At 38.5% G+C, this 26,076-nt stretch overlaps 1 protein-coding gene across 1 annotated transcript in view; it reads left to right on the forward strand.

The window, feature by feature from the left end:
• The first annotated feature begins 6,075 nt into the window (after positions 1-6,075).
• Positions 6,076-26,076, forward strand: part of LOC122060189 (rRNA-processing protein fcf2-like) — a 22,031-nt gene continuing 2,030 nt past the window's right edge. Inside the window, exons 1-3 of the mRNA XM_042623386.1 lie at positions 6,076-6,370; positions 23,298-23,578; positions 23,701-23,761. Coding sequence (XP_042479320.1) covers positions 23,358-23,578; positions 23,701-23,761 — 282 coding nt within the window. The 5' untranslated portion in view covers positions 6,076-6,370; positions 23,298-23,357. The remainder of the gene's footprint in view (positions 6,371-23,297; positions 23,579-23,700; positions 23,762-26,076) is intronic.

Below are 26,076 nucleotides of genomic sequence, written 5' to 3' on the forward strand. Positions count from 1 at the left end.
CTGAAGTGTAGGTTTGGTAATGACTTTTGTGGTACTCTTCTTCCTTCGGTCTGTGGGAGTTCTATCATGCTTCCGCTTTGTTGTAGAATGACTGACCACTTCATCAATATCTGTAGGCTCTATATCATTCAGACCTACTACATCTTTAGGGGAATCATGTGTATCATTCTCATCTCACAATCAAGATCAATGTCGATGGACTTTTGCTTCCCAGCAGTATGCTGAGATACTCCTCTATCTCCTCGAGCACTTGAGTCTGAGAAGACCTCTAACAACTGGCCACTATGGAAGTCCACTCTTTCGGAATTTGGTCCAATTTGGATTTGCCTATAATCCAAAATAATCGATATTATACATTGTTGGTAAAATATATATATATATATATATATATATTTATCCATTGACTATTGCTTCAAGGAATGGATTACCTTTATAGCATTTTCCCAAACAGAATCTGCAGCTGTAGCAGTCCTGGTACTTGAATCTCATCAAAATCCCGTAGTTTCGAGCAACTGCTTGAAACTATTATAGTCACCTCATAGCTTATTCATCTTATTACGTAGCTGCTCTTTTCGAATTGGACGTTGAAAAGTTGCTTCTAGTCCTGCTTTAATGTTATTCCACCCAACTTTACTGAATGTGGAGTTGGACATCTGACCATTCCTTACATTATCAATCATTAAGTTGATGAATTTGTTCAATTCAGAAGCATTCCAAAGGATTGTGGTTGTGGTTGTGGTTGGAGCAGGAGTAGGGTTTCCAATATATGACATATTGTCTACATAAAGGAAACATTAATCATGTTAAAGTCAAGAATCATCAACTCACAATCGGATATGCATATTGAACATTCATAGACTGGCATTCAACAATGACAAAAGGAAATCTCTCAAAAGAAATAACCAAAATTTCCAAAGTGAGTGAAACAGTAGCAATAAAATAGAAACAAAATATCAACAAGAATCCTATTTCCTACAACAAATATAAAAGATATTTTCTGTATGTTATACTTCACACATCCAAATTTAAGATGCAACAGTAATAACTGTAAATAGAAGAATCAAAAGATGGAAGAAGGAACACTAACAATCACCCTAACAAACCAAAAGAAGTTGTTGTTCACTAGTCATGAAATACTGCTGTTCCTAGAAAGCTTAAAACAGAGGAAGTAGAGGAAAAACTGACTAGAAGGAAGATGGAACTTACGCTAATACCACCCTTGTGATTGTAATCTCGATATGCTCATGATAACAAGGGTTGAACCCAAATTCTAACTGAAAACATCAGAAATGAAAAATAATGATACCAATAATAATCAGCCAAGAAATTCTTTTCCCTTACACAATTGAGTTTCAATCTGACATCAGAACAAAGGGAAGAGGGGACACGCACCGTTACCCAGATAAAGAATGCAATGTCGAAAGCATTCTAGAAAGATAAGACAATGTAGAATCATTTAGTTTTGAGATCATTAAAAGAGGATCTCTCTTTTCTGTTGGCATTCAAAGAGACTTACCATGAACAGGGTAAAATGAAGAAGAGTCAATACAAATCTAGGTTGGCTGAACCAGAAAAGTTTGTCATTAGGTTGCACCAAAGGGGCTCCTGTGATTACAGTGTTCTGGTCTTTGAGTTGCAGAGCCATTTTTGCGACAATTACTTCAAGCTTGGTTCCAAGAGTTAGCACAAACTACAGATGAAGTAAGAACGGGCTAATTATCAGATTTTTTTCCTACAATTGCTATAAAAAAATTATCCTTACAAATGAATAAACCATCTTACTTATATTTTCTCACATTTTTTTCCTACAATTGCTACACTAGTTCATATTTATCTTCCCCATTTTGTTCCCAAAAGTTGTGCTACTCATCCATCTTGACATTTCATCAGGCAGGATATCAATTATATTTCTGTGTCGTTCCTTGGAATTGCAACATTCAACTCCAAAAACATGGTTGGTCCAATAGCTGTTTTATAAAATTCCAGCTTCAGATTTAAGAGCATGGCTGTCTTAATACAGTAAGAAAAAAAAAACTCACTAGTTCCTCCAACCTAATCTAATTGGGCATCACCCAGTTCAAACTCCCCCTCTCTGTATAGCTGATTGAACCAAGATGAAAAAAATGATCATCAATTAATTCAGTAGTGAAAACTGGTTTATACAGGCTACCCTAGAGGGTGGCAATTCAATTCCTTATTCTAATGCAAGGTGCCATATTTGGTTGTGCAAGGCACTATTAGGTTGGACTGCAATGCAAACAACCTTTGAATCTAAGCAGCCAAAACCACATTGATAAATGATTCAGCTTCTGACAAATTATTCAATCTCATAATTTGCATTAGATTTATATCCCATGACAGGCTTCTCATGATATTGAGTGAAACCACACTCTTCTATATCTATAGCTATCACATGAAAACAAGGATTTACATCTGCAAAAATCCTCAAGCCAATGCATACCCTTCAAAAGCCTCACAGAGCTAACAAAGAACTAGTCAGGAAACATAATGACATTTATCCAAAGGTTCCCTCCCATATTATACATTAGAACTGCATTCAATTAAAAATTTTAACACCGTAACAGTATATTTTTCTAACATTGCTAATGGAATATGACTTTACAGAATACAAAAGCACAAAGAAAATGACAAAGAAACCAAAGTGAAATAGAAAGCATATAAACAGATTTACATAATTCAGCACTGTGTTATGTCTATGCTCATTGAGGATGTCTCTCTCTCTCTCTCTCTCTCTCTCTCTCTCTCTTTAAGATTCAAGGGCTGAGAATACAAGCATGCCAATTATAACAGATTCACAAAGTTCCCAAGAAATCCCTTTAGAGCCCTATAAATCCACCAATGTATATTTAACAATGTGACAAAAATAAAAAAGAAAACAGCCATTACGTACGCTGCCATATCAACTTAACCTCAGTCAAATTTGGAACAAGGGAACACCCGATTAGGAACAAGGGAACACCCGATTGAATTTCAAAATAGGAGGCCACAGGTGGTTCAAAGAGATTCTCAAAAGTAAACCAAGACATAATTCAGAAACCAGAGCTACAAAGTACAAACACCTACAAATGTAAAGAAAAAAAAAATTGATCGCTTCTCATGAATAAAAACAACCAAGGGGTCGGGGACTAGTTCTCCCATCAATTTCTAGACACAAAAATTCAAAACATAATTGCAATGCAAATCCCTAACCGCATCCAATCCAGGTTCCATTCCATTACAGAGATGAAATCAGATCTGTGAATTAGTGCTCGAAATGATACATAACTTGATGATCGAACTTGTTGCTGCAAGGAGAGTTGCAGTGAGATCGTTTTTTGACGAGACAGAGAGACGCCGAGCTTTGCGAGAGAAGAAAACTTCGAGCTTCGCAAGAGAGCAGAGAACGTTGAGCTTCGCAATAGAGTAGAGAACGTCGAGCTTCGCGAGAGAGCAGAGACTGTCGTCGAGCTACAAGGAGATAGAGAGGGCAGGGCGTCGGGAGTCGGGACTCGGGAGTTGAGACTATTTCACGATTTTTCTCCGTCACTTTTTGTTTTAAGAAATAGAAAAACAACTAATAGGTATTTCTTCATTCTTGTTTCTAGGAACAAAAATATATATAAATTTCAAAAAATAGGTGAAACAAAACCAAAAAATCAAATAAAAAATATGATGTTTTTCTGTTTCTGAGTACAGAAAAACAGGAAAATCGTTTCTGGAAACAAAATCAAACAGGCCCTAAGTGTTTTGCACACAATTGAAAGCACAAAAAGTCTTGATTAATTAAATGAAGCCCTATATCCAGGCTTTAAATCCATCTGTTTTTTTACTTGGTTAACCCAACGTATCATTATGATCCAAATTCCCCTTTTTTCTTTTTCTTTATCTTTTATTCTTTTTAAGAAATTCTTAAAATTTCATAGCAAGGATAAAATGTAGATTGCTACCCCTTAATGGTGAATTCAACATCAATTATGCAATTGGGGCCATTTGTAGCCCTTGAAACATAACTTGGATTCAGTATTTAAATTTAAATGCATAATCCAAGATTCATACTCTCCTTTAGCTAACACTAGTGGCTAAAAGGAGTAGATGACACATGAATTTTGAAAACGAGTAGATGACACATGGATTTAGGGTGTATAACTTCTCTTAGATCATTTAATAATCAAGCTAGCCTAATGCTGGAACTTTTTAACAATGGTACTTTTACTTAAGACTAAATGTTTGAGTGTTTTTTTTTTTTTTTTTTTCAATTTACTTTAGATAAAGTTTATTATCCAATTTGGTAGATTGATAGATGAAAATGTTACTTTTCCATCAGGTCCAGGAGGAAAGGTGGTGGAGACTGTAAATCTAAGTATTTTAAATAAATGAAAGTGGGAAACAGTAAATTTGATGGAAGACTTAACTCTCAACCAAATTCTAAATAAGGACCTGATAAGGTTGGTATGGCAAGGGAAGTTTTCTCCTTGTATTTTCTTCATTATTTGGGGACTAGGTTATCCATGTGAATGCTTTCTTTTTACTATAAGATTTAGACAAAGAGGAGGAGAATTCGATTGAGGATGAGTATGCTTATTCGATTACTGTTAGTACACATTGGATGGTCGGCTAAAGTAAATCGACAAGTTATAAATGGGTCTAAAAATGAAATATGATCTCTTACATTCCATCATTTGAAGGTAGATCCAACTTTGAAAATGTCACCCTCTCCAATAAAGACATCGTGACCTACACTCATAATGGGTGTGATGAACATGTGGAGCCATTGTAGTCCACTATTATTGACAGAGAACAGTAGGACAACTATTCTATATTAGATTCGGCTACAGGAGAGATAAGTATTACTTATTTTCAAATGAATCGAACTTGATGGTGACAAGATAGTCCATCATTATTGACAAGAAGAGAACTCTTTAAAGAAAGTGGAGGATGTAGTCATCAATTTTGAAGGGCTGATAAAAAAAATGGAGTTGTTTACTTTTGAAAGTAGTTCTTTTCCTCGTAAAAATATTGTCTCTTCCTTTTAATGAGGGTGAGTTAGAACCAACAAGCAAGATTGTTATTATAAAGAAAAAACCCACTAATTTTGAATTTAAAATCCATTATGAAGGTTTGGCAAAAAACCAGTGGGAAGACAGATGCAAATAGACATGAATACATTTCGACATAGTAAATTCGCTCATATTTCGGTAGATTTGATGTAAACTACTATGGTAAATTGTAACCAAAATTATCCCCTTTCAAATTTCACTTTGAAAATTAGGGAACGGTTCCAGGTGCTAGGCAAGGAAATGGGCTAATCCTTATTTGAGAAGCTAGTTTTGGGATCTCGTTAATTTTATCTATTCTTATTAAGATTTTAAATCAGAGTCTGTTCTAGTTATTGGTCATGTTGGGCCCACTTATGTTCTAAATTTTCATTATTTCATATCTCTTTCCATTGATACAAAGTAAATTTCAATAGACTTATTGAACATTCTTATTGACTTGCATTAAGCAAGAATTGAACGTATGAATTTACCAATTATGAGTTAGGTATTTTAACCATTCAACCATGATGCTTACACGGATCATCATACATCGTGAATAACCAAATTCCAATTGAAATGAAATCTCCATTTCATTCAACAACAAAGCTATTGAGATATTAAACAAAACATAGAATTGAATAAAAACAAATCAAAGCCGAACCAAACTGGTTCAATTCTGATTTGGAAGTTCCATTCAATTTTTGTGACAAGGTTTAAAAAAATCCGTGGATTAGATCGGGAAATTAGCTGATTCACGTCAAATTGGCATTGGACAGTCCGAGCAAACCAACCAAATTCACTATGATTCTGACCGGTTTATACCGATTTTAATGGAGAAACGGCCCTGACCGATTCAGAATTTCAGATGCCAATTCCGAGTTTTAAAACCCTGATCTTGAATCGAACAAAAATCCCGATTAACACCCGAAAGTAGGGTTTGTCTATCTATATAATTGAAGAACGCGGCATCTAAGCCCTAGTGATTCGGCTCCTCTACAGCTCGGAGGTGAGCTGCCATTCTGGTGGCTTGGGCTAAATGGGTGACACCTACTCTTTTTTAATCCAAGGGAAGAGAACGTTGAAGTTGTATTGGCAAGGCTGAAGGTGAGAAACAGGATGTATTTGGCTAATCTAATGGGGAAAACCCCAATTCTCGCCCGGACTCCCTCTTTGTCTCTCTCTCCCGCCCCTGAGTATTTCTTCAGCTCTGTCTCCCATTCCTCTTCTTTTATTTTCTGAAGAACAAGAAGAAACCTGTGGTAGTGTTCTGAATCTATTTTGAGGCTAAACCCAGATTGTCAGTGGACTTGCACATTCAATCTTTTCGTGATAAGGTAAGTTCTCTCCCGGACTCCCTCTTCGTCTCTCTCTCTCCCGCCCCTGAATACCCACTTGATTCATCTGCTTATACTCTCCTTTTATACTGCTCCCTGATAATGAGAACCAATTTAATTGAAAGTAATTTTTGAACTGAATTTTTTTTCTTTTATGCCATCGAGGAGAAATCGTAAATGCATGGCTTTGTTTTTTTTTTTTTGGGTTGGGGGTGGGGGTGGGGGTGGGGGTGCGGGGGTGCGGGGGTTTAGAACAACTCCACGTGCATGGCTGTGTTAAGTAAAATGGAGGTGAACTTCACTTCAAATGTGTCCAAACTGTTTGATTGTTTATCAAAACAGAATTTTGTTTTGATTGTGTATGGTCAACTATCATGAATTTGAGTTCACGACCTCCGATATCCTTCTCTGCTTGCCATAACCAACCTGAAACTATTGCTCTTCCATCTCGATCTAGCTACCCTGAAACCCCATCTCTTCTCTTGGTCTCCGTCCCTGCTTGCCCTACCATCAACCTGAAATTGTCGCTATCCTCCTTCGACCTAGCTACACTGAAACGCAACCCCCACCGTCCCATCATCTCGATTTCCACCAACAACTCTCTCTCAACTCTCACTGTCCTATTGCCCAAATTCCATTATACTGACCTCCTTCCAGCTCCGCAGCCCTCTCCCCCACACCCCCCCACACCCCCACCCCCCCCCCCCCCCCCCCCAAAAAAAAAAAAAAAAAAAAAAAAGAAGAAAAAAGAAAAGAAGCACGGACCCTTAATAGGACCTACACCAGCCCGCGACCTACACCTACCTCGCTGCTGCAACCCCTTCCCCCCTTCCCACCCTGATACGGACTGTGCTCAACTAAATTGGTTGGTTTAGATCGGTAGTGAGCACCTTGGGATACCTGGAGTGTGGAACCTCTACTGCCTACATTGGATTAAGAGTAGTAAGGGATACTCCCTACGCTTCTCCCTGTTATTTTCTTAATATATGTTCTCTATTTAGGTTTGTTCTGTTGAAATGTTCTTTTGATTGTACATTGTTTAGTTATCTGTTTATTGCTGACCCTAACTATTGACTCCAGTCATTCTTATCAGCGTATGTCCTGGTATATCTATGTGGTTTATCACTATTTAGCTATCTGACTTTTATTGACCATAATTGAATTTAACTTCGTAATTTCTTTGTACTACCAGTGAGCTCTTGACATACTGCTTGCAGTGTTCTTCTTTCAATACTGTCTAGACATTTGTTTATCGCAGACTCTAATTGATTGCATCATCGTTTTCCTTTGCATTTCTACTTCGCAACATTGTTTAGCTATTGTTTAGGGAAAAAAAATAACAAAAAACAAAAATTGTTTATTGTTAAGTCTAATGGAGTTTAAGATTGTAATTTATTTGATACATCTCTGATAGACTTCAGGTTTGTGATACGTACTTCGCTCCTTTAATGTTGAGAACTTTTGTTCCTTTGTATTAGGAGCCCTCTTCCTATTCTATAATATTTTGTTTATACTTACCCCTCAATTATTTCTTATATTGGTGAGTCAGGTAGGCAGCTGGCACTTTATTTATTATAAGCCAATCCTCTAAACATGGATCCTAGTATTTTTTTTATTACCTTTTACTTTTCTTTACCATGCCCTTTACTACTAATCTTGTTCGTAAACACAGAGTAATATTTTCATCTTGAAACATTGGATCACTCAGGGTAAGAGTATGGAGTTAGTTGACACCATGAGAAGAAGAAAAATCAATGTTGCTTGTTTTCAGGAAACCAGGTGGAAGGGTAATAAAACTAAGATGGTTGATGATTTCAAAATGTGTTATTCGGGAAACGAAAGCTGTAGAGGTGGGGTAGGCATTATGGTGGACAAAGATCTTTTGAATGAAGTGGTGGAAGTTAAAAGATGTGGAGATAAGATTCACTCAGGGTAAGAGTATGGAGTTAGTTGACACCATGAGAAGAAGAAAAATCAATGTTGCTTGTTTTCAGGAAACCAGGTGGAAGGGTAATAAAACTAAGATGGTTGATGATTTCAAAATGTGTTATTCGGGAAACGAAAGCTGTAGAGGTGGGGTAGGCATTATGGTGGACAAAGATCTTTTGAATGAAGTGGTGGAAGTTAAAAGATGTGGAGATAAGATTCTATCCATCAGATTTGTTATGGGCAACGAGGTTATCAACATAATTTGTGCGTACGCACACCCCAAGAAGGATTAGACGAGAGTTATAAATTGCAGTTCTGGGAGCAAATAGATGGATAAGTGGAAGGTGTTTTTTTGGGAGAAAAGATTATTATTGGCGGCGACTTAAATGAACATGTGGGAAGAGATCGTAGCGGATACAAAGAAGTCCGTGGAGGATATGGATATGGGGGGTGAGGAATGATGAAGGGACCTCAGTGTTAGACTTTGCGATTGCCTTTGAGCTATGCATTGCAAATACTTTATTTGATAAGAGAGAAGAACATTTACTTACCTATAAAAGTGGACACCATGCAAGCCAAATAAACTTCTTTTTAACTAGAAGGTCTGATAGACGATTGTGTAAAGATTGTAAGGTAATTCTCGGAGAGAGCTTAGCCACTCAACATAGATTGGTGGTGTTGGATATGTACTTTAGTATGAGGAAAAACATGAAGGTTAAGTTGACTTGCCCTAAGATAATGTGGGAACGGCTCCAAGTAGTCCCTTGAGATACTTTTACCGAAAAAGTAATCCAACAAGGGAAGTGGGATCTTGAAGGAGAGACCAACAAAATGTGGACTGAGATGACGACATGTATAAAAAAGTCGCTAAAGATGTTCTAGGGTTGTCAAAAGGTTTACGTCCTTGTCCCAGGGAGACTTGGTGGTGGGATGATGAGGTCTAGGTAGTCATCAAGAAGAAGAAAGAGCTTTTCAAGAATTGGCAAAGGAATAACGAGACAGGATAAAATGAGATACTATGCAGCCATAAATGAAGCCCGGAAGATTATTGGGAAAGCAAGAGCAAAGAAGTATGATGACCTTTATGTACATCTTACTACAAAAGAAGGAGAAAAAGAGATTTATCAGATAGCCAAAATAAGAGAAAGGAAGAGTAGGGATTTAGACCATGTCAGATGCATTAAAAGCAAGGATGGGAGAGTATTAATACAGAATGAAGAAATTTTGGAGAGATTGAGTGATTATTTCTGCAACATACTTAATGGAGATACCTTAACTAATGGGTAGGTCCTGGGAGTGGAGGGGGACAATCACCAAACCAGCATAGGTTATGGGCATCTATAGCAGGTTGGCGAGACTGAAGTTAAAGATGCACTATGAAACATGAAAGTCGGCGAAACGCCAAGACCTTATGGGATCCCGATTGAAGTGTGGAAGAGCTTAGTAGATTGGGAGATATCTTGGCTACCAAACTTTTTAACACGATTTTGAGCACAAAGAAAATGCCTAATGAGTGGAGGAAAGCATTATTGTTCCGATTTACAAGAATAAAGTGATATCCAGAGCTGCATTAACTATAGAGGTGTAAAACTGATAAGTCATACCATAAAGCTTTGGGAAAAGGTTACTGAAGCCCGCTTAAGAAGAGAAAATAATATATCGGAGAACCAATTTGGTTTTATGCCTAGACGATCTACGATAGATGCTATTTACCTTCTAAAGAAGCTCATGGAGATATTTAGAGCATACAAAAGGAACCTCCACATGGTATTTATTGACCTTGAAAAAGTCCATGACAGAGTCCCTAGAAAGCTCATATGGCATGTTCTAGAGAAGAATAGGGACTCAAGTACCGAAGTGGATATAAGTAAGGACATGTACGTTGACGTAGTGATAAGTGTTAGAATTGTTGAGGGCCAAAGTAGTATTTCCCAATTACAATTGGGTTACATCAAGGATCAACTCTAAGTCCTTATCTATTTGTGCTCATCATGGATGATCTAACCAGACGCATTCAAGATGGGGTCCCTCAGTGCATGCTATTCGCTGACGATATTATTCTCATAGATGAGATTGCAGAAGGGATTAATACTAAGTTGGAGTTATAAAGAACAAATTTGGAATGAAGAGGTTTTAAAATAAGCAGAACAAAAGACTGAGTATATGAGATGTAACTTTAGCCAAACCAGGACAGTTGATGAAGCAGTGAAACTCATGAATTGCCACAAAGTAATTGCTTTCGATACCTGGGGTCAACCATTAACAATGAGGGAGAAATAGAGGATGATGTCTCCCATAGAATTAAAGTAGGCTGAATGAAGTGGAGAGGTGCTACGAGAGTGTTGTGTGACAAACATATGCCTACTAAACTTAAAGAAAAATTCTATAGGACGGTGATAAGATCAACTATGACTTGCGGGGCAGAATGCTGGGCAGTTAAAAAGAGTAATGTAGAAAAGTTGGGGGTAGCAGAGATGAGGATGCTGAGGGGGATGCGTGGTAAGACAAGGAGAGATAGAGTAAGAAATGATTGTATCAGATCCAATTTGGGGGTCACACCAATCTAGGACAAGCTCCGCGAGAGTCATCTAAGGTGGTATGGACATATCCAATGGAGACCCATGGATGCACCAGTAAGGAGTAGTGACCAAATTCAAATACAAGGGACTAAGAGAGGTAAGGCTTGACTTAAATTGACTATAAGAGAAGTGGTAAGAAAATACATGCAACAGCTTGGGTTCAACCCAAGTATGGCTGCAGATAGAGCTGTTTGGAGGACAAAGACCCGTGTATCCGACGACCCTTTTAGGGGAATGTTACCGAGATGTTGCTCTAACTTGTCGTTGTTCAAGTTAGGGATTTACCACAAAAATGGCACTGACTTTTTCTTCCCTGAGGTTGGGAATGAAGAAAAGGAAGAAGAAGAGGAGAGGTTGGGAACAAAGAAGAAGGAAGAAGGTGAGGTTCAAGCTGATCGGCTTGAGGTTAGGGTATTTTTTTTTTTTTTTTTATCTATAATTTTTTGTGCTTTCGATAATAACCTTATCATCAACTACTTTGTCATTAAAATGTTTTTTCAGCAATTAGTTGGTCCTAATCATTCCCTTTACAGTGAAATCATCATATGAATTATTAGCAAGATATGAAGCACCCATTGTTCACAGGCATTTCAATGAAATCATCATCTGAATAATGTTCTTTAACCCTATCAATGCCAAACTGAAACACTAATCCTAAACTATCTAGTGTCATTATTAAGGAGAAAACATAAACGAAGAACAACCTAATTTACCATATCAATATTAAGAGCTTTTTCAGCAACTAGTTGACCTTGTTCCTGAGCCTTTTGGTGAAACCATCATCTAAATTAATTAGGTTTTTACCAAAAATCAAGCGATGATCTTAAAAATTCATGTGTTAAGGATTAGAGGATAAAAGCACTACGAACATAATATGGGTGTTCTGCCAGCCATTTCAAAGAAAGAAGTCTAAATGGTCATGAAGATTTTCTGCATGATATCAGTTAACGCTGCCCTTCCATTTTTTTTAGGATCACGACTACAGTCTCTTCCATAAACTAATGGACTATCTCTATCAATCAAATAAGAAAAAAACCCATTTCAAGAGAACTTTGTACTGTTACTTTTTCTGGTCGAGTGGTAGGGAAATTATGAAAGTGGGTTGATGATTTGACAGAAACTTTTTTCTTGAAATAATAGCACAAGGAAAAAAAAAAAATTGGGCTAATAGGCATTTGTGGGTAGAAATGAAAATGGAGTCTTATGGTTTACTAGTAGAATCATAGGTATTTACTAGAGGCTCTGCATTTAGGTTTTTTTGATTTGTTCATAATTATATGAACAAATGTACAGTCACTGTTCAAAGAAAATTGAAACTACGAGAAACAATGGACTCCTCAGTTTCGATCAGCTGTGCTCCTCGATTTCAAATGAATAATTGAGTTCCAAATGATATCTTCTATCGTCGTCTTCAAACTGCATAAAGAAAGATGATGCTAGTTTAGATTAAGGTAGAAATATTTCCATTACCTAAAAGAAGGTAAAAGGATCAAGGATGAAGCTTCTGGGTTCCAATCACTAAATCTACCTATTTGTCAGAGTGTTGATTCTATGGTAAAGCAGGGATGTGCAACATCCCTAGAATATAGTTGGACTGTTACAAGTTCTGAGTCCCATGACATCATTTTTATTAAAATATATTTTGCAATTGTTAAATCAAATATGTTCCATTAGCTGGAAAGGGGAGAGGGGTGGAACCAAGGTACAAAGCAACCTGGACACTACCAGGCAGCCCACATGAGGAGATATCATCATACAACCAACTGGGTTGTGTCCCACACATGATTCCACCAAAGGTGGAAGCATTTCATTTCTAATGAACAGTCTAGGTGGACACCAATTTCTCACATAAAAGAAACTAGTATAACAATCAGAAAAGTGAGGAAGAGAAATCTCTAACTGTTCGTCTGACTCAACTGCTAATTCAAAAGCTTGCAATTGTAAAATATGCTTTTTTATACAATTATGGATTTTAAACTGCACTCACTGTCAGCTTTGCTGAGCAAACTCCCCTCAAACTCACCAGATGGGGTGATCTCCTCTTCTAGAGTGCGTACATATGGTTCCTTTTGTGGAGCAAAGCATGCCTTTGCTTTGCTCAACTGAAATCCAAGATCACAAGAAACAGTCAAGGAAACAAAGATTACAATAAATCTTCAATAGATTCACGTGCCACATCCATGAAAGAGCAAGACTCATCCTCATACCACTTTGACCACAACCATACACTCCATGATTAGCTCTATATTCAGGAACTACCAACCTAGATATTGTGTTGAATAGCCTAGGGTAGAGTTCATTTGCACTAGATTAACAACCTAGGTTCCGAAGGCAAAGTTCCTTTTTGAATGTGATTTTTAAAATTCTAATTTTTCCATTTTTCCATTCCTTGATCGATTGTACCCTTCAAACAGACCTTTATTCCTGCAGATGGTTTTCAGAATTACAGAACAGAGGTTGAGAAGCAGACCCTATCGATACTCCTTAAATCCTTCAATTCTGGGAAAACTGATGGCTGAACTGGGCTGTTCTTGTTCTGCAACTCAGGAATGCTGCTGTCCCTTCAGCCGATGCTTCAGAAATACTCTCAGATCTCTCTCTCTCACAAGCACAAATAAAGAAGAAGATAAAGAAAAGAAAATAGAGCAGATGGAGGGTTGAGAAGGGTGAAAGAGAACAATGGAATGGGTATCTCACCTCTTAGGTTTTGGGTATCACACCCGTCAAGGATTAAGGCATCTCACCCCTCAATAATAGCCTTTCAGCCAAAGAGTATTCACTCAATAAATTCATTCATTAAGTCCCCTTCAAATACAATCAGTTAGCCTCTTAAATAGGCACAACAGTTCCTTCATAATAGAAGGTTACAAAAATAGGAAACTAACAAGAAAAGGAAAGTAACTAGGAAACTAACAACTAAAACATTCCTAAACTAATTACTTGACTAACAAAAGATTCTAAACAACAAAAATGCAACAAATTCTTGAAGATATAATGGGTTGGTTACTGTTCACATGGACAGTAACGTGAACAGTAATTTCCTTTGTTTTCTTCCAGCTGTATATTTATATTAAGGCAATATAGCACCAAACTAAAATCAGTAGATATTTTCTTGAAGATTCTAACAGTTGTTGCTGCTGAGCTGGCCAGAAGGACCCAAAAAAGAAACCAAATATGGACTGAAATCTGATGATCGATGGGGGTTGGAATGGCCTGGTTGAACCAAGACTGGGCTTGGTTTGATGGGGCTAACAGCCCCTTCCTTGTGCAAGTCTGACACTCTTCTTCGTTCTTCTTCCTAGCAGTTGTTGAAAACCCAATCGAAGGCGATTCCAATGGCGGGAAAGTGATTGCAACGGCTGGAGGTAGACATCCCTGTTCTTCTCTGTCCAGCTTGTCTACTCTTCTTAGAAGTTTTTTTCTTCTAAAACTGTGACTATGTTTGAGGATCACAGATCTCGTAATCGAGCTTCTGTGCAAGAAGTGTACCGCCTTGAGAAACCTTGATCTGTCTTATCTCAAGGTAATTGTGTTAAAATTTGTACTCAGGACAACAAGTTAACAACAATTAATGTCCCACCACACTTCTTTCCTGTCCATTCTTATATAAACACTCTGAATTCTTTGCTTGTTGGTAAATTGAAATCGATCAGGTGACCAACAAATCCCTTCAGTCTATATCTTCTTTCTGGAGAGTGGAAGTTTTATACATGTTCGGATGAGACAGTAGACTGGGGGCATCAGTTTATTTGATCAGAAAGTATATGGAGACGTTTTCAACCTAGGTTACTGTTCGATGAGGTTACTGTTTTTTTTTTCTTATCCCACCAAAACTGACTGCCAGCCTTCCAAGAGGTCCAACTCACCCTGCTCGATGAGGTTACTATCTTATATTGGTCATACTCTATTCCACTAATCTTAGAAAAAGTACTATTATGGTTGGACCCTAATGACAACATTCTATCAATATCAATGAGATATATACATCTTGTTACCTTTTATGTTTGATGAGATAAAGTCGTTGATATTTGGATTTAAGTGTTCATGAAAGCATGGGAGATTAGAATTTAGTTGCAAGGGATTAGTTTTCGTTCAGTCTTAATATCAGAATAAACCCGTATTTTTGCTCCCATATTTTTATGGAGCGACCGTATTAAATATGCACAGTATCATTGTCGTATGTGTTTTATTGCGATTGATTTTTTAAAAGTGTTATTTATGTAGAGCCTTTTAATTGTCATACGTATCTGTTCCTGTATTATTTCTGTTCCTGAACTTGCTTTGCGAAGCCCTAACATCATCACGGAATATGAAAAAAGACAAGGACCTCTGACCTGTTGCAGGTGCCGGAGAAGGTAATATCTCTCTTACTCCCAGTATCTCGCTCTCTCTCCATTATTGTTGTGTTCCAAACTAGGGATTGGTAATAGTCCCAGCCTCCCAGGATGGTCTTCTCCGACCTGTTGCAGGTTGCTTGCCTCCCAGGACGGTCTTCACCGAAGCTTTACCAAATCATTTTTATTCTGCCTTTCCATGCATTTCTTACATCAACTTAAGCATTCTTAGATGCTAATACTTGATTTATGATCCCATTTTAATGTAGGACTGGGTTTGACAACCAAACCAGACCCAAAACTGCAGGAACTTGTAAACTAAAAAAGAACAACCAAAATTCACCCAATAGGAGACAGCAACAATAATCCAGAAACAGTAAACAGTTGTTGAAAACCAGAAGTATCAAACCCAGAATTCTGGAATGTCGAATAACAGAAATTATACCAGTAAACAGAATTAACCAACAACAGATTTATGACAGAAAACAAATCACAATCAGTCACCCCAGATCACAGAAACAGTCTCGATCTCGATCTCACAGAGCAGCAACACTGTGAATAACCCAACCCAGTAGCAGTTTTTTTAGAACTAAACCAGGAACTGTTTAGAGTACTGACAATCCTCAATAATCAGAATATATAATCAGCAGTCCAGAAACCAGTATTCAGATCCGCAGAAACATAGAATCCAGAAAATAGAAACTACAGTCCACTAAAAGACAAAAATAGGGAGATTTTGAATATCTCACTGAAGGTTGCACAGAAATTTCTCAAAATAGGGTCGATCCTTAGTGGTGTATAGGGGAGCCATTGACCAGAAAATTGGAGTAATCCGACAACTAGACCTGGTACTTCCAATGAGGAGCGGATGCTCTGTTTTTGCAGAAATTTCTGGGCAGGTTCAGAATTCACATCCCTGGTTTTGTAGTCTTGAGAAACCTTGAGAATAAGAAGAACTTAAAGAGAATAACAACTAGAACAGGCCTCCTGGACTTCACGCTGCAAGGAGTCACTTGGATCGCACACCAAGTCCTTCCTATCAGATGCAAGGAACAACCATGGATACCCAGCGGCAGCAACAGGAGAGTTTTTTTCTTAATAATCAAAATCGTGGGCATAGGGTGCCCCTCTCCTTTGTTTATAATAATGATGGGGTATTGCTTACAAAGTAAAATCTTAAAAGCTTCTAAATAGTGACTTTCTAAACCACTAACATATAGTTACTATAACTGGAAATTGGAATCTAATGAAATTAGAAACTAGCTTAATACATAAATTAGAACTAATTTAAGACTAAATTAGGAACTAAATAAGTAATTAATATCCCCATCAATAGCCCAAACCGTGGGCTATAGAAGCAGCCTTGGTCGACCCAATTAGCCACTAGGGTCGACCCTCTTATTCCTCCTCGATTAGACCTTCAGATTTGCATCAACTCTCCCCGGCTTGAAAACATTCGTCTTCGACAAATGGGAAATGGACATGTAGCGTTCATATAAGTCGGGATCAAGTCTCTTGAAATCATCAGCATGAATCCAAATACAATCACTACGAAGACGACCCTTCCACTTGACAAGAAAAGTGTGATAACTGGTGCCACGGCGGGAGGTCTTATAATTATCATCTAAGACATCTTCAATAACTTTAGAAGTAGGTGGCTTCAGTTGGGGTAGCCTCAACATTTGCTCCATATCTCTATCATCCGAATGGTGCCCAACATAAAGGTAAAGATCAGCCACATTAAGCACGTTGCTTATGGTCATGTCATCAGGCAACTCAAGCACATAAGCATTAGGTCCTATATGTTTCAGCACCTTGTAGGGACCCATCTTTCGTGGATGTAACTTGGTATTGATACCCGTCTGAAACTGTTCAGGATTTACTCGAATCGTCACCATGTCCCCGGGTTTGAACTCCACATAACGCCAATGACAATTAGCAGAAGCCTTATACACCTCATTGTTCAAGGAAATACGTCTTCGGACGTTGGCATGCACCTCAGTGATATGACGCAGGAACTCATCAGCCTCAATACTAACTCGAGCTTGGGGTGGAAGTGACATAAGATCAATAGGTTGCTTAGGCTGAACTCCAAGCAAGATCTCAAAAGGAGTACGATCCGTTGTCCTATTCACTGAGCTGTTTTAGGCGAACTCTGTAATATCAAGAATAGAAGACCATGTCTTCTCATAATCTCGAACCAAACACCTTAAAAAATTTCCCAAGCTACGGTTCACCCCTTCTGTCTGTTCATCCGTCTGTGGATGAAATGCAGTTGAAAAGTTCAGTTTTGTATTTGTCTTCAACCACAATGTCTTCCAAAAATAACTCATGTACTTAACATTACGGTCAGACACAATACTAGTTGGCAGCCCATGTAGTTGCACTACCTCTTTGAAGAAGAGCTTTGCAGCCTGATAAGCATCAAAAGTCTTGCGACAAGGTATGAAATGAGCCATCTTAGAGAAATGATCTACAACCATCATAATGGAATCATATCGTTCCTTAGTAGGGGGTAGTCTAAGAACAAAATCCATGCTAACATCAAGCCACGGTGCATGAGGAACAGGTAGTGCAAAGTATAAACATGTGTTTTGTTTTTCCCCTTTTGCCAACTGATATACACGACATCTCTTGATCACATGATCGACATCTTTTGCAATGCATGGCCAATAATATCCATCAGTCACCTGTGCAAGAGTCTTATCTTTTCCAAAATGTCCTAATCCTCCTCCATGTAACTCCCGTATGATGTGATGACGTAGGGAAGAATTTAGGATACAAAGCCGTGTGCCAAAGAACAAGTATCCATCATGAATAGAGTACTTTAGGTGCTGTCCACCCTGTTGTAACTCCACAAAGACAGTGCTGAAATCAAGATTAGATGCGTACTCACCCTGTATCTGATCAATACTAATAACATGTGCTGAAAAAGTGTTAAGTGTGAGCACTTTCCGGCTAAGTGCATCAGCCACTGTGCTCTCTTTTCTCGTCTTGTACTTTATAGCAAATATGAACTCCTACAAGTAAGCTACCCATTTGGCATGCCTGTGGCTAATCGACTTCTGTGAGTGAAGGTGCTTCAAAGCCTCATTATCAATGTATAAAATGAACTCCTTACCAATGAGGTAGTGTCTCCAATGGCATAGCACTTAGACGACTGCGTACAACTCCAGATCATATGTCGAATAGTGCTTCTTGGCCTCATTCAATTTCTTGCTATAGAAAGTGATGTGGTGTCCACTTTGCATTAACACTCCTAGCCAACATGTGAAGCATTAGTAACTACTTCAAATACTCTGTCAAAATCTAATAGGCATAGAATGGGTGCCTCTGTCATCTGCCTCTTCGCAAGAGCGAAGGCTTTGGTCGCTGCAGCTGTCCATTCAAACTTTCCTTTACTTACCTTCATACATTCAAGGATGGGTGCCATAACTGCATTGAAATTCCGAATAAATCTCCTGTAGAAGGAAGCCAAACCATAGAAGCTATGTACTTCTGTTAGTGTCTTAGGTATAGGCCAATCAATGATGCTCTTGTTCTTCTTCGGATCAGCTTCAACCCCTTTTGATGACACTATTAATCTAAGGAACACAACCTTGGGCAGCATGAAGGAACACTTCTTGAGATTAATGTATAACTTCTTAGCACGGAGTACTCTCAAGACTTGCCTCAAGTGATCCATTTGCTCTTCTTGGTTCTTACTGTATATCAGAATATCATCAAAGTAAACAACCAAAAAGCGACCAATGAAAGGACGAAGTACCTGTCATAACCCTCATAAAGGTGCTAGGTGCATTCGTCAGACCGAAAGGCATGACTTTCCACTCATATAAGCCATCCTTGGTCTTAAAGGCAGTCTTCCACTCATCCCCAGAACGGATGCGAATCTGATGATAGCCATTCCTCAGATCTAATTTGGAAAAGACCTTTGCCCCGGACAACATATCCAACATCTCATCTAATCGTGGTATAGGGAACCTATATTTGACCGTTATCTTGTTGATAGGACGGCTGTCCACACATACGTCAAGAACCATCCTTCTTCGGTGTGAGTAAAGCTGGTATTGCACGAGGACTTAAGCTCTCCTCAATGAAACCCTTCTGTAGTAACCCATCCACTTGCCGTTTTAGCTCGGCATGCTCAGTAGGGCTAAATCTGTAAGCAGGAAGGTTGGGTAAAACCGAACCAGGTACCAAATCAATAGCATGTTGTATGTCTCGCATGGGAGGTAGCTCATTTGGGAGATCATCAGGGACCAAGTCAGAAAAATCAGATAGGAGCTCTTTGATAGGTGCACTATGTGTTACCTCAGGTTGGAGAGTGACTTCCCTAGTAACAAGAGCCATAACCATTCCAGTCTTATGACTTGTGTGTAAGAACTGCTTGCGGGGAATAGTTAGTATCTCTTTTGTTGGCATAGCTACCACATTCTTCTCAATGTTAACATCCTTCTGATTTGACCTTAGGGATCTCTTGCGCCGTATTTCAGCTGGCACATTTACCGGATAGAAAGTTGTAGGAACACCCTTCCATATGAAAGTACACAGATTTTTCTTGCCTCCAACCATGGCATCATTGTCATACATCCAGGGACGACCAAGCAATCCATCAGTGAGTTTCATTGGGATCACATCACACCAAACTTTCTCTTCATACTGGTAAAGTTTCAAAGGAATTGAGCACCTCTTGTTCACCTCCAAGGTATTACCATTCAACAAGGATACTTTATAAGGTTGAGGATGTGGGTAAGATTTCAAGGTTGCTTTCTTCACAAAGGCTTCAGAGACAACATTGACACAATTGCCACTATCAATTATAATCTGACAAGTATGCTCACCTAACTTCATACAGCTGTAGAATATACGGTTACGTCGCCAATCCTCTCCTTTGGTTTCATCCACCAATATGCGAGTAACAATATTTATTCCATGAGTGCCATCCTCATTAGTGTCTTCCATGTTATAGTTATATCCACCATCATCATCGTCGTCCAAAGGATAGGGGTAAAGAGCTGACTCATCTTCTTCATTGGAGTCTTCAACCTCAGCTACTGCATTAACCCTCTGCTTATGTGGGCAAGACTTAGCAAAATGTCCTACCTCTTGGCAATGGAAACACTGTACCTTATTACTACCTGTCATGAGTGCCTTTCTTTTGTGATCAGTCCGTGGAGGAAACGTGGACTTTGGGGGTGCTGAGCTACTAGGTTTAGTTGCTGAAACATTTTTCTTGACCTCCCTAGCTTGAAAACCAAACCTTCTAACTGGCTGTGCTATGAGCTCCTCTGCTCATAGGGCCTTGTTAAAGCAATCCCTCACTGAGTACACATCAACAACACCAATTCCCCTATTGATTTCAGCTCGCAATCCCAGTGGAAACCGAGATAACAGTTGTCTTTCATTCTTCCTTATGCCTGTACGAGAATAAAGTGCATCAAACCTATTCATGTACTCTGCAACAGACATAGTACATTGACGAAGAGAATTCAGTTGGTTTGGTATGCGAGCTTTGAAGTTGCGTGGCAAGTATTTGTCAGATAGCTCAAGCTTCATCCTCCCAACTAGTAGATTCTCTACCACGGTCTTCTAGTTCATGTTTATAGGTCCTCCACCAATCACAAGTAGCCTCAACTAGCTTAGCACGAGCTAGTTTCATCTTCCGTTCCTCAGGTAAATCATAATAATCAAACTCTTTCAGATTGAGCTTGACCTTCTGTGAATCTCCAGAGTACCTCTGATATATGGGACGTTCAATCTCAAAATAACCCCTTACATGTTCTTCAAAAGTAGGTTGCACTACAGGAACCCTCTGTGGTGGTCTTGGATTAGGGTTTGCTCTCCTGTTAGCCAACTGAGCAACTACATTTAATGGAGCTTCCACATTGGGTGTTGTGTGTGAATCACCGGTAGGCTGCTGTGGTTGGGTCTGTAGAGTCAACAACCTGGCATTCAATTTAGCCTTCAATTCAGTCCTTAAGGCTTACTGTTCAGCCTTCATCTCTGTCCTCATATTCTGTAACATCTCCATAAGAGAAGCAAGGGTGGGGGTGTTCTCAGCCATGCTCTGATTAATGTAGGACTGGGTTTGACAACCAAACTAGACCCAAAACTGCAGGAACTTATAAACTAAAGAACAACCAAAATTCACCCAATAGGAGACAGCAACAGTAATCCAGAAACAGTAAACAGTCGTTGAAAACCAGAAGTATCAAACCCAGAATTCTGGAATGTCGAATAACAGAAATTATACCAGTAAACAGAATTAACCAACAACAGATTTATGACAGAAAACAAATCACAATCAGTCACCCCAGATCACAGAAACTGTCTCGATGTCGATCTCACAGGGCAGCAACACTGTGAATAACCCAACCCAGTAGCAGTTTTTTAGAACTAAACCAGGAACTGTTTAGAGTACTAACAATCTTCAGTAATCAGAATATATAATCAGCAGTCCAGAAACCAGTATTCAGATCAGCAGAAACATAGAATCCAGAAAATAGAAGCTACAGTCCACTAAAAGACAAAAATAGGGAGATTTTGAATATCTCACTGAAGGTTGCACAGAAATTGCTCAAAATAGGGTTGATCCTTAGTGGTGTATAGGGGAGCCATCGACCAGAAAATTGAAGTAATCCGACAACTAGAGCTGGTACTATCAGCGAGGGGCGGATGCTCTGTTTTTGCAGAAATTTCTGGGCAGGTTCAGAATTCACATACCTGGTTTGTAGCCTTGAGAAACCTTGAGAATAAGAAGAACTTAAAGAGAATAATAACTAGAACAGGCCTCCTGGACTTTATGCCGCAAGGAGTCACTTGGATTTCACACCAAGTCCTTCTTCCTCGATCAGACACAAGGAACAACCATGGATACCCAGCGGCAGCAACAAGAGAGTTTTTTTCTTAATAATCAAAATCGTGGGAATAGGGTGCCCTCTCCTTTATTTATAATAATGATGGGGTATTACTTACAAAGTAGAAACTTAAAAGCTTCTAAATAATGACTTTCTAAACTACTAACATGTAGTTACTAAAACTGGAAATTGGAATCTAATGAAATTAGAAACTAGCTTAATACAGAAATTAGAAACTAATTTAAGAATGAAATTAGAAACTAAATTAGGAACTAAATAAGTAATTAATATCCCTATCAATAGCCCAAACCGTGGGCCATAGAAGCAGCCTTGGTCGACCCAATCAGCCACTAGGGTCGACCCTCTTATTCCTCCTTGAGTAGACCTTCAGATTTGCATCACATTTTCTGGTGAGCTTCTGTTAATAGTTGTTCCTCCATTTCTCTACCCGGGATTTGTTTTCTCTTGATGTCAACTCCTTTCTTTCCCATCTTTCAGATTTGTTACTGTTTAATGTTTTCAGATGAAACATATGTTTTTTGTGTTTGGGTCTGTGGATATCTTGAGAGTGGTTGATTTGAACTTTGAAAAAAAAAAATTGCTGGTGGATGGCGATTTGATTGATGGTCTTACTATTGGTGCTGGTATTAGGACATGAAAAGTTGTTACTTATTTGATTGATGCTACTAATTGGATGCATTACTTTAGCGTTATATAACCTGCTGATGAACTCAAACTGTAACTTAGTCTGATGAGTCCTTGTGAGGAAGAAAAACCAATTTTTCTTGATGAGGTTTCCACTTATATTTCATTGATTTCTACCTCAAAGCGACCCAATGAATTTGTTTATGCTCTCTGGCTGATATTCTTTTTCCTGCTATGGTAAATACCCTCTTTTTTTTTTAATCCGCGGTTATGTGTTCTCCTTTTTTATTTTCTATGTTTATGTGTCTTCGATGTAAATTAATTCATTGTGGGGACTGGGATGGTTGGGATGGGGGTTGGTGGGTTGTGATTCTCTCTCCGAGTGACTGTTTAAGTTGCTAATCTTTTCTCGAATGTATTTAGTTTCTCTTATAATTTAGGGTTCATTTGAGGGTGTTGAAGTTGATTGTAGACCTTTCTTTATGTTTGTTGAAAATTAACATGTGCTCCGGTGAGGGCTTCTTCTTGGCTGTTGTGGTTTTTTCAAACCTGATATTTTTTATTTTTTTTTCTTTAAATGTAGGTTGCTAGATTAAAAGAGTAGATACATCCGGGCATACAATTTGAGTTTGCTTCAAATAGAATGGCTGAGAAAAAGTCATCCATTGGCCTTGTATGGGAGCCAAAAGTACCTCTCCCATCAGTGACAAAAACTGGGCCTGAGGTATCACAGAAATTACCCGAAAATGTGGTATGGAAGCCTGAAAATGAGCTTGTTGATGGACTCTTTGTTCCACCCAATGACCCTAGGAAGATGAACAAGTTTCTGCGGAAAAAAGTTAAAGATACTGCTGGTAAAAGCTGGTAAGTGGGATGTCAAGAAAGATAAGTTTGTTCAAGGTTGCGGGTAGCAAGGTGGGTTGCAGGTAGCAAGGTGTGCCCTTACCAGTATTTGTGATTTTATAATTTATTTTGTGTGTACACAGGTTTGAAATGTCTGCCCCAACCATCACTCCGGAGTTAAAGAAAGATCTCCAAATGCTAATGGTGTGTACCTTCCCTTGTTTTCTATTATGACTTCTGATTTTGTTTTTTGCTCAAAATTGCTTTAGAACTCACCTGCTTCCATTCTTTAGCCTTATGATGTCTTGGGTGGTCATAAAAATGCTTAATATTGTTGTCTCGGGTAATTCACATATTTTTCTGTTTGAGGAGGCCTATGATAAACGTTTATGAACATGTTATTTATGAAGAGATGAAGAACATGGAAAATAGAGAAGCTTACTTGCATCTTGATTTTGACTGACAAGATGGTGGATACTCTTTTTTTCTCTCCTGCGAGGGGGTGTTAAGCAAATGGTTGTTGGCAACTTATGATCCATTTCTGAAAACCTGAGTAACTAATATGGGAAACATTCAACCCATTCAGATGCGGAGTCCATATAATTGCTCTCAAAGTTAGTTCGTGGACAATTTTCTGTTTGGGTACACACCGGGTCGTTATAGAATGTAAGGACTATAATAAATATCAGACCTCTGACAGGAAATAAAATGATTCAATGGCCAGCCTGTAAAAATATTCAAGAGAAGCAAATTTGCATCTGTATATGATTTTTTCTCTTGGTTCACTTCCTTCAGCTGAGTCATTTGATGTTTGGATACTAGATTTAATTGCTTAAAGTTCAATTTTTACTGTTTGTGTGTCTACGAGGTTGTTCTCTAGTGGCAATGTGATGCAAGTAAAAAGACGAGGAAAGGGTCTGTTTCCCCATTGAAACAATTTTTTACCCAAACCAGGCCATGCATGCGATTTGGGTTATGTTGTAACTTTTAATTACTTTTTATAGATGGGAGTTTTAGATGAGTTAGATTACATAGGAGATAGTTTTCCTACTTTAAGGGGCGTGCTTGGTCCAACGGTAATAGTATGAATGTTGCAACCTGGTAGTCAAGCGGTAGAAACAGCCTCTCGAAATTCTTGGGGTAAGGCTGCATATTCTTGCCCCCCTGGACCTCGCACATGCGGGAACCTCATGCATTAGGTACGCCCTTTTTTTATAGTTTTCATACTTTTTCTAGTTGCTTTAGTTCATATGCATGGACATGACTTTGTTTTGTTCTCTTTCATCCTTATCCTTCGCAAACCCCACGTCTTATCAGCTGAAATCCACTGCACCACAAGTGGATACTTACACAAGCTGTCATAGCTTTTCCAATGTTTCTCTAGTCTCTAGGAAAAGATGGTCTGTAGATGTATGGACCTTCTAGTGACTCAGCATCATGGTCGGAGCGGAGAGTTTTTTTAATGCAGAGTATTAGTTAAACGTATTAGAATGTTTTCAACCTTTTTTTTGGTGGGGGGTGGATTTCATTCTCCTAAAGGGCCTAAGAAAAAAAAGGACGAAGACAGATTTTAGGCCCCTGGCCACCTATGGCTTGAAAGTGCACATCAACTATAATGCTTGATCTTGTAGTATTGAAGTCGGTGGTGTCTCTTCTGCATCAATCTCATCTTCTGAGGTATAACGTATGCAGGCTCTAGGGAGCGTTAAGTCTTTTAACTCTCTTGGCTGAGTCCTCTTAAGTCCAATCAAAAAGGTGTTTGGGATGAAGATGTTCAGGATTAAGTAGTTATTTAAAGTAAACATGGTGGGCACATTTCCAAGCAATGATTTTGATTTAGCATTGTAATCATCTGGTGGCCATGGGTCCTTCATAGTATTGTTGTTGGATTGGTTCAGTTAAACGACTTGGTCTTTTCTCTTATTTCTTTGAGTCTTTGGTTTCAGTTAATTTCACTATACTGATTCAGTCAAATCTGAGTTGATTTCAGGCTAATTTCAGTCTTAGTTAATGTTGTTTTTTATCTCATTCTGGAATCGGTTTGACTTTACAAATCATAGACCTATCTCAATTCTTAATTAGGTTTTGACGGACTAGAAGGGTAATAAATTCTAGTTTCTACAAATATCAATTTGATAGTTTTCTAATAGGTTTTTTCCCACTTGGATGATATTTGATCTTTCACTAGTCTTCCATGGATGGCTTCTTTATAGTCTGTCCTCTTTTTTTACTTCTGCTTGTAGATGGGGAGAATATCTTAATGTCAGACTTCGATCTTCCATAGCTTCAGCTTTTGGGTGTCTATTTCTAGGTGATCAGTCTTTAGTTTTATGCTTCTGCCTTACTATGTCAATAAAATAAATAATTTCTCATCAATGTCCAATACCCTACTTCATATCGTAGATCATCCTAATGAACTTTATTAGAACATTCAACTGATCCTTTGCACACTTATGTTTATCAACCAACCTTCAGAATTTGGTTTCCTTACCCTGACAAATATTCCCCCCCCCCCCCCC

This window comes from Macadamia integrifolia, chromosome 13, assembly GCF_013358625.1.
Source record: "Macadamia integrifolia cultivar HAES 741 chromosome 13, SCU_Mint_v3, whole genome shotgun sequence".
NCBI classification, from domain to species: Eukaryota; Viridiplantae; Streptophyta; class Magnoliopsida; order Proteales; family Proteaceae; genus Macadamia; species Macadamia integrifolia.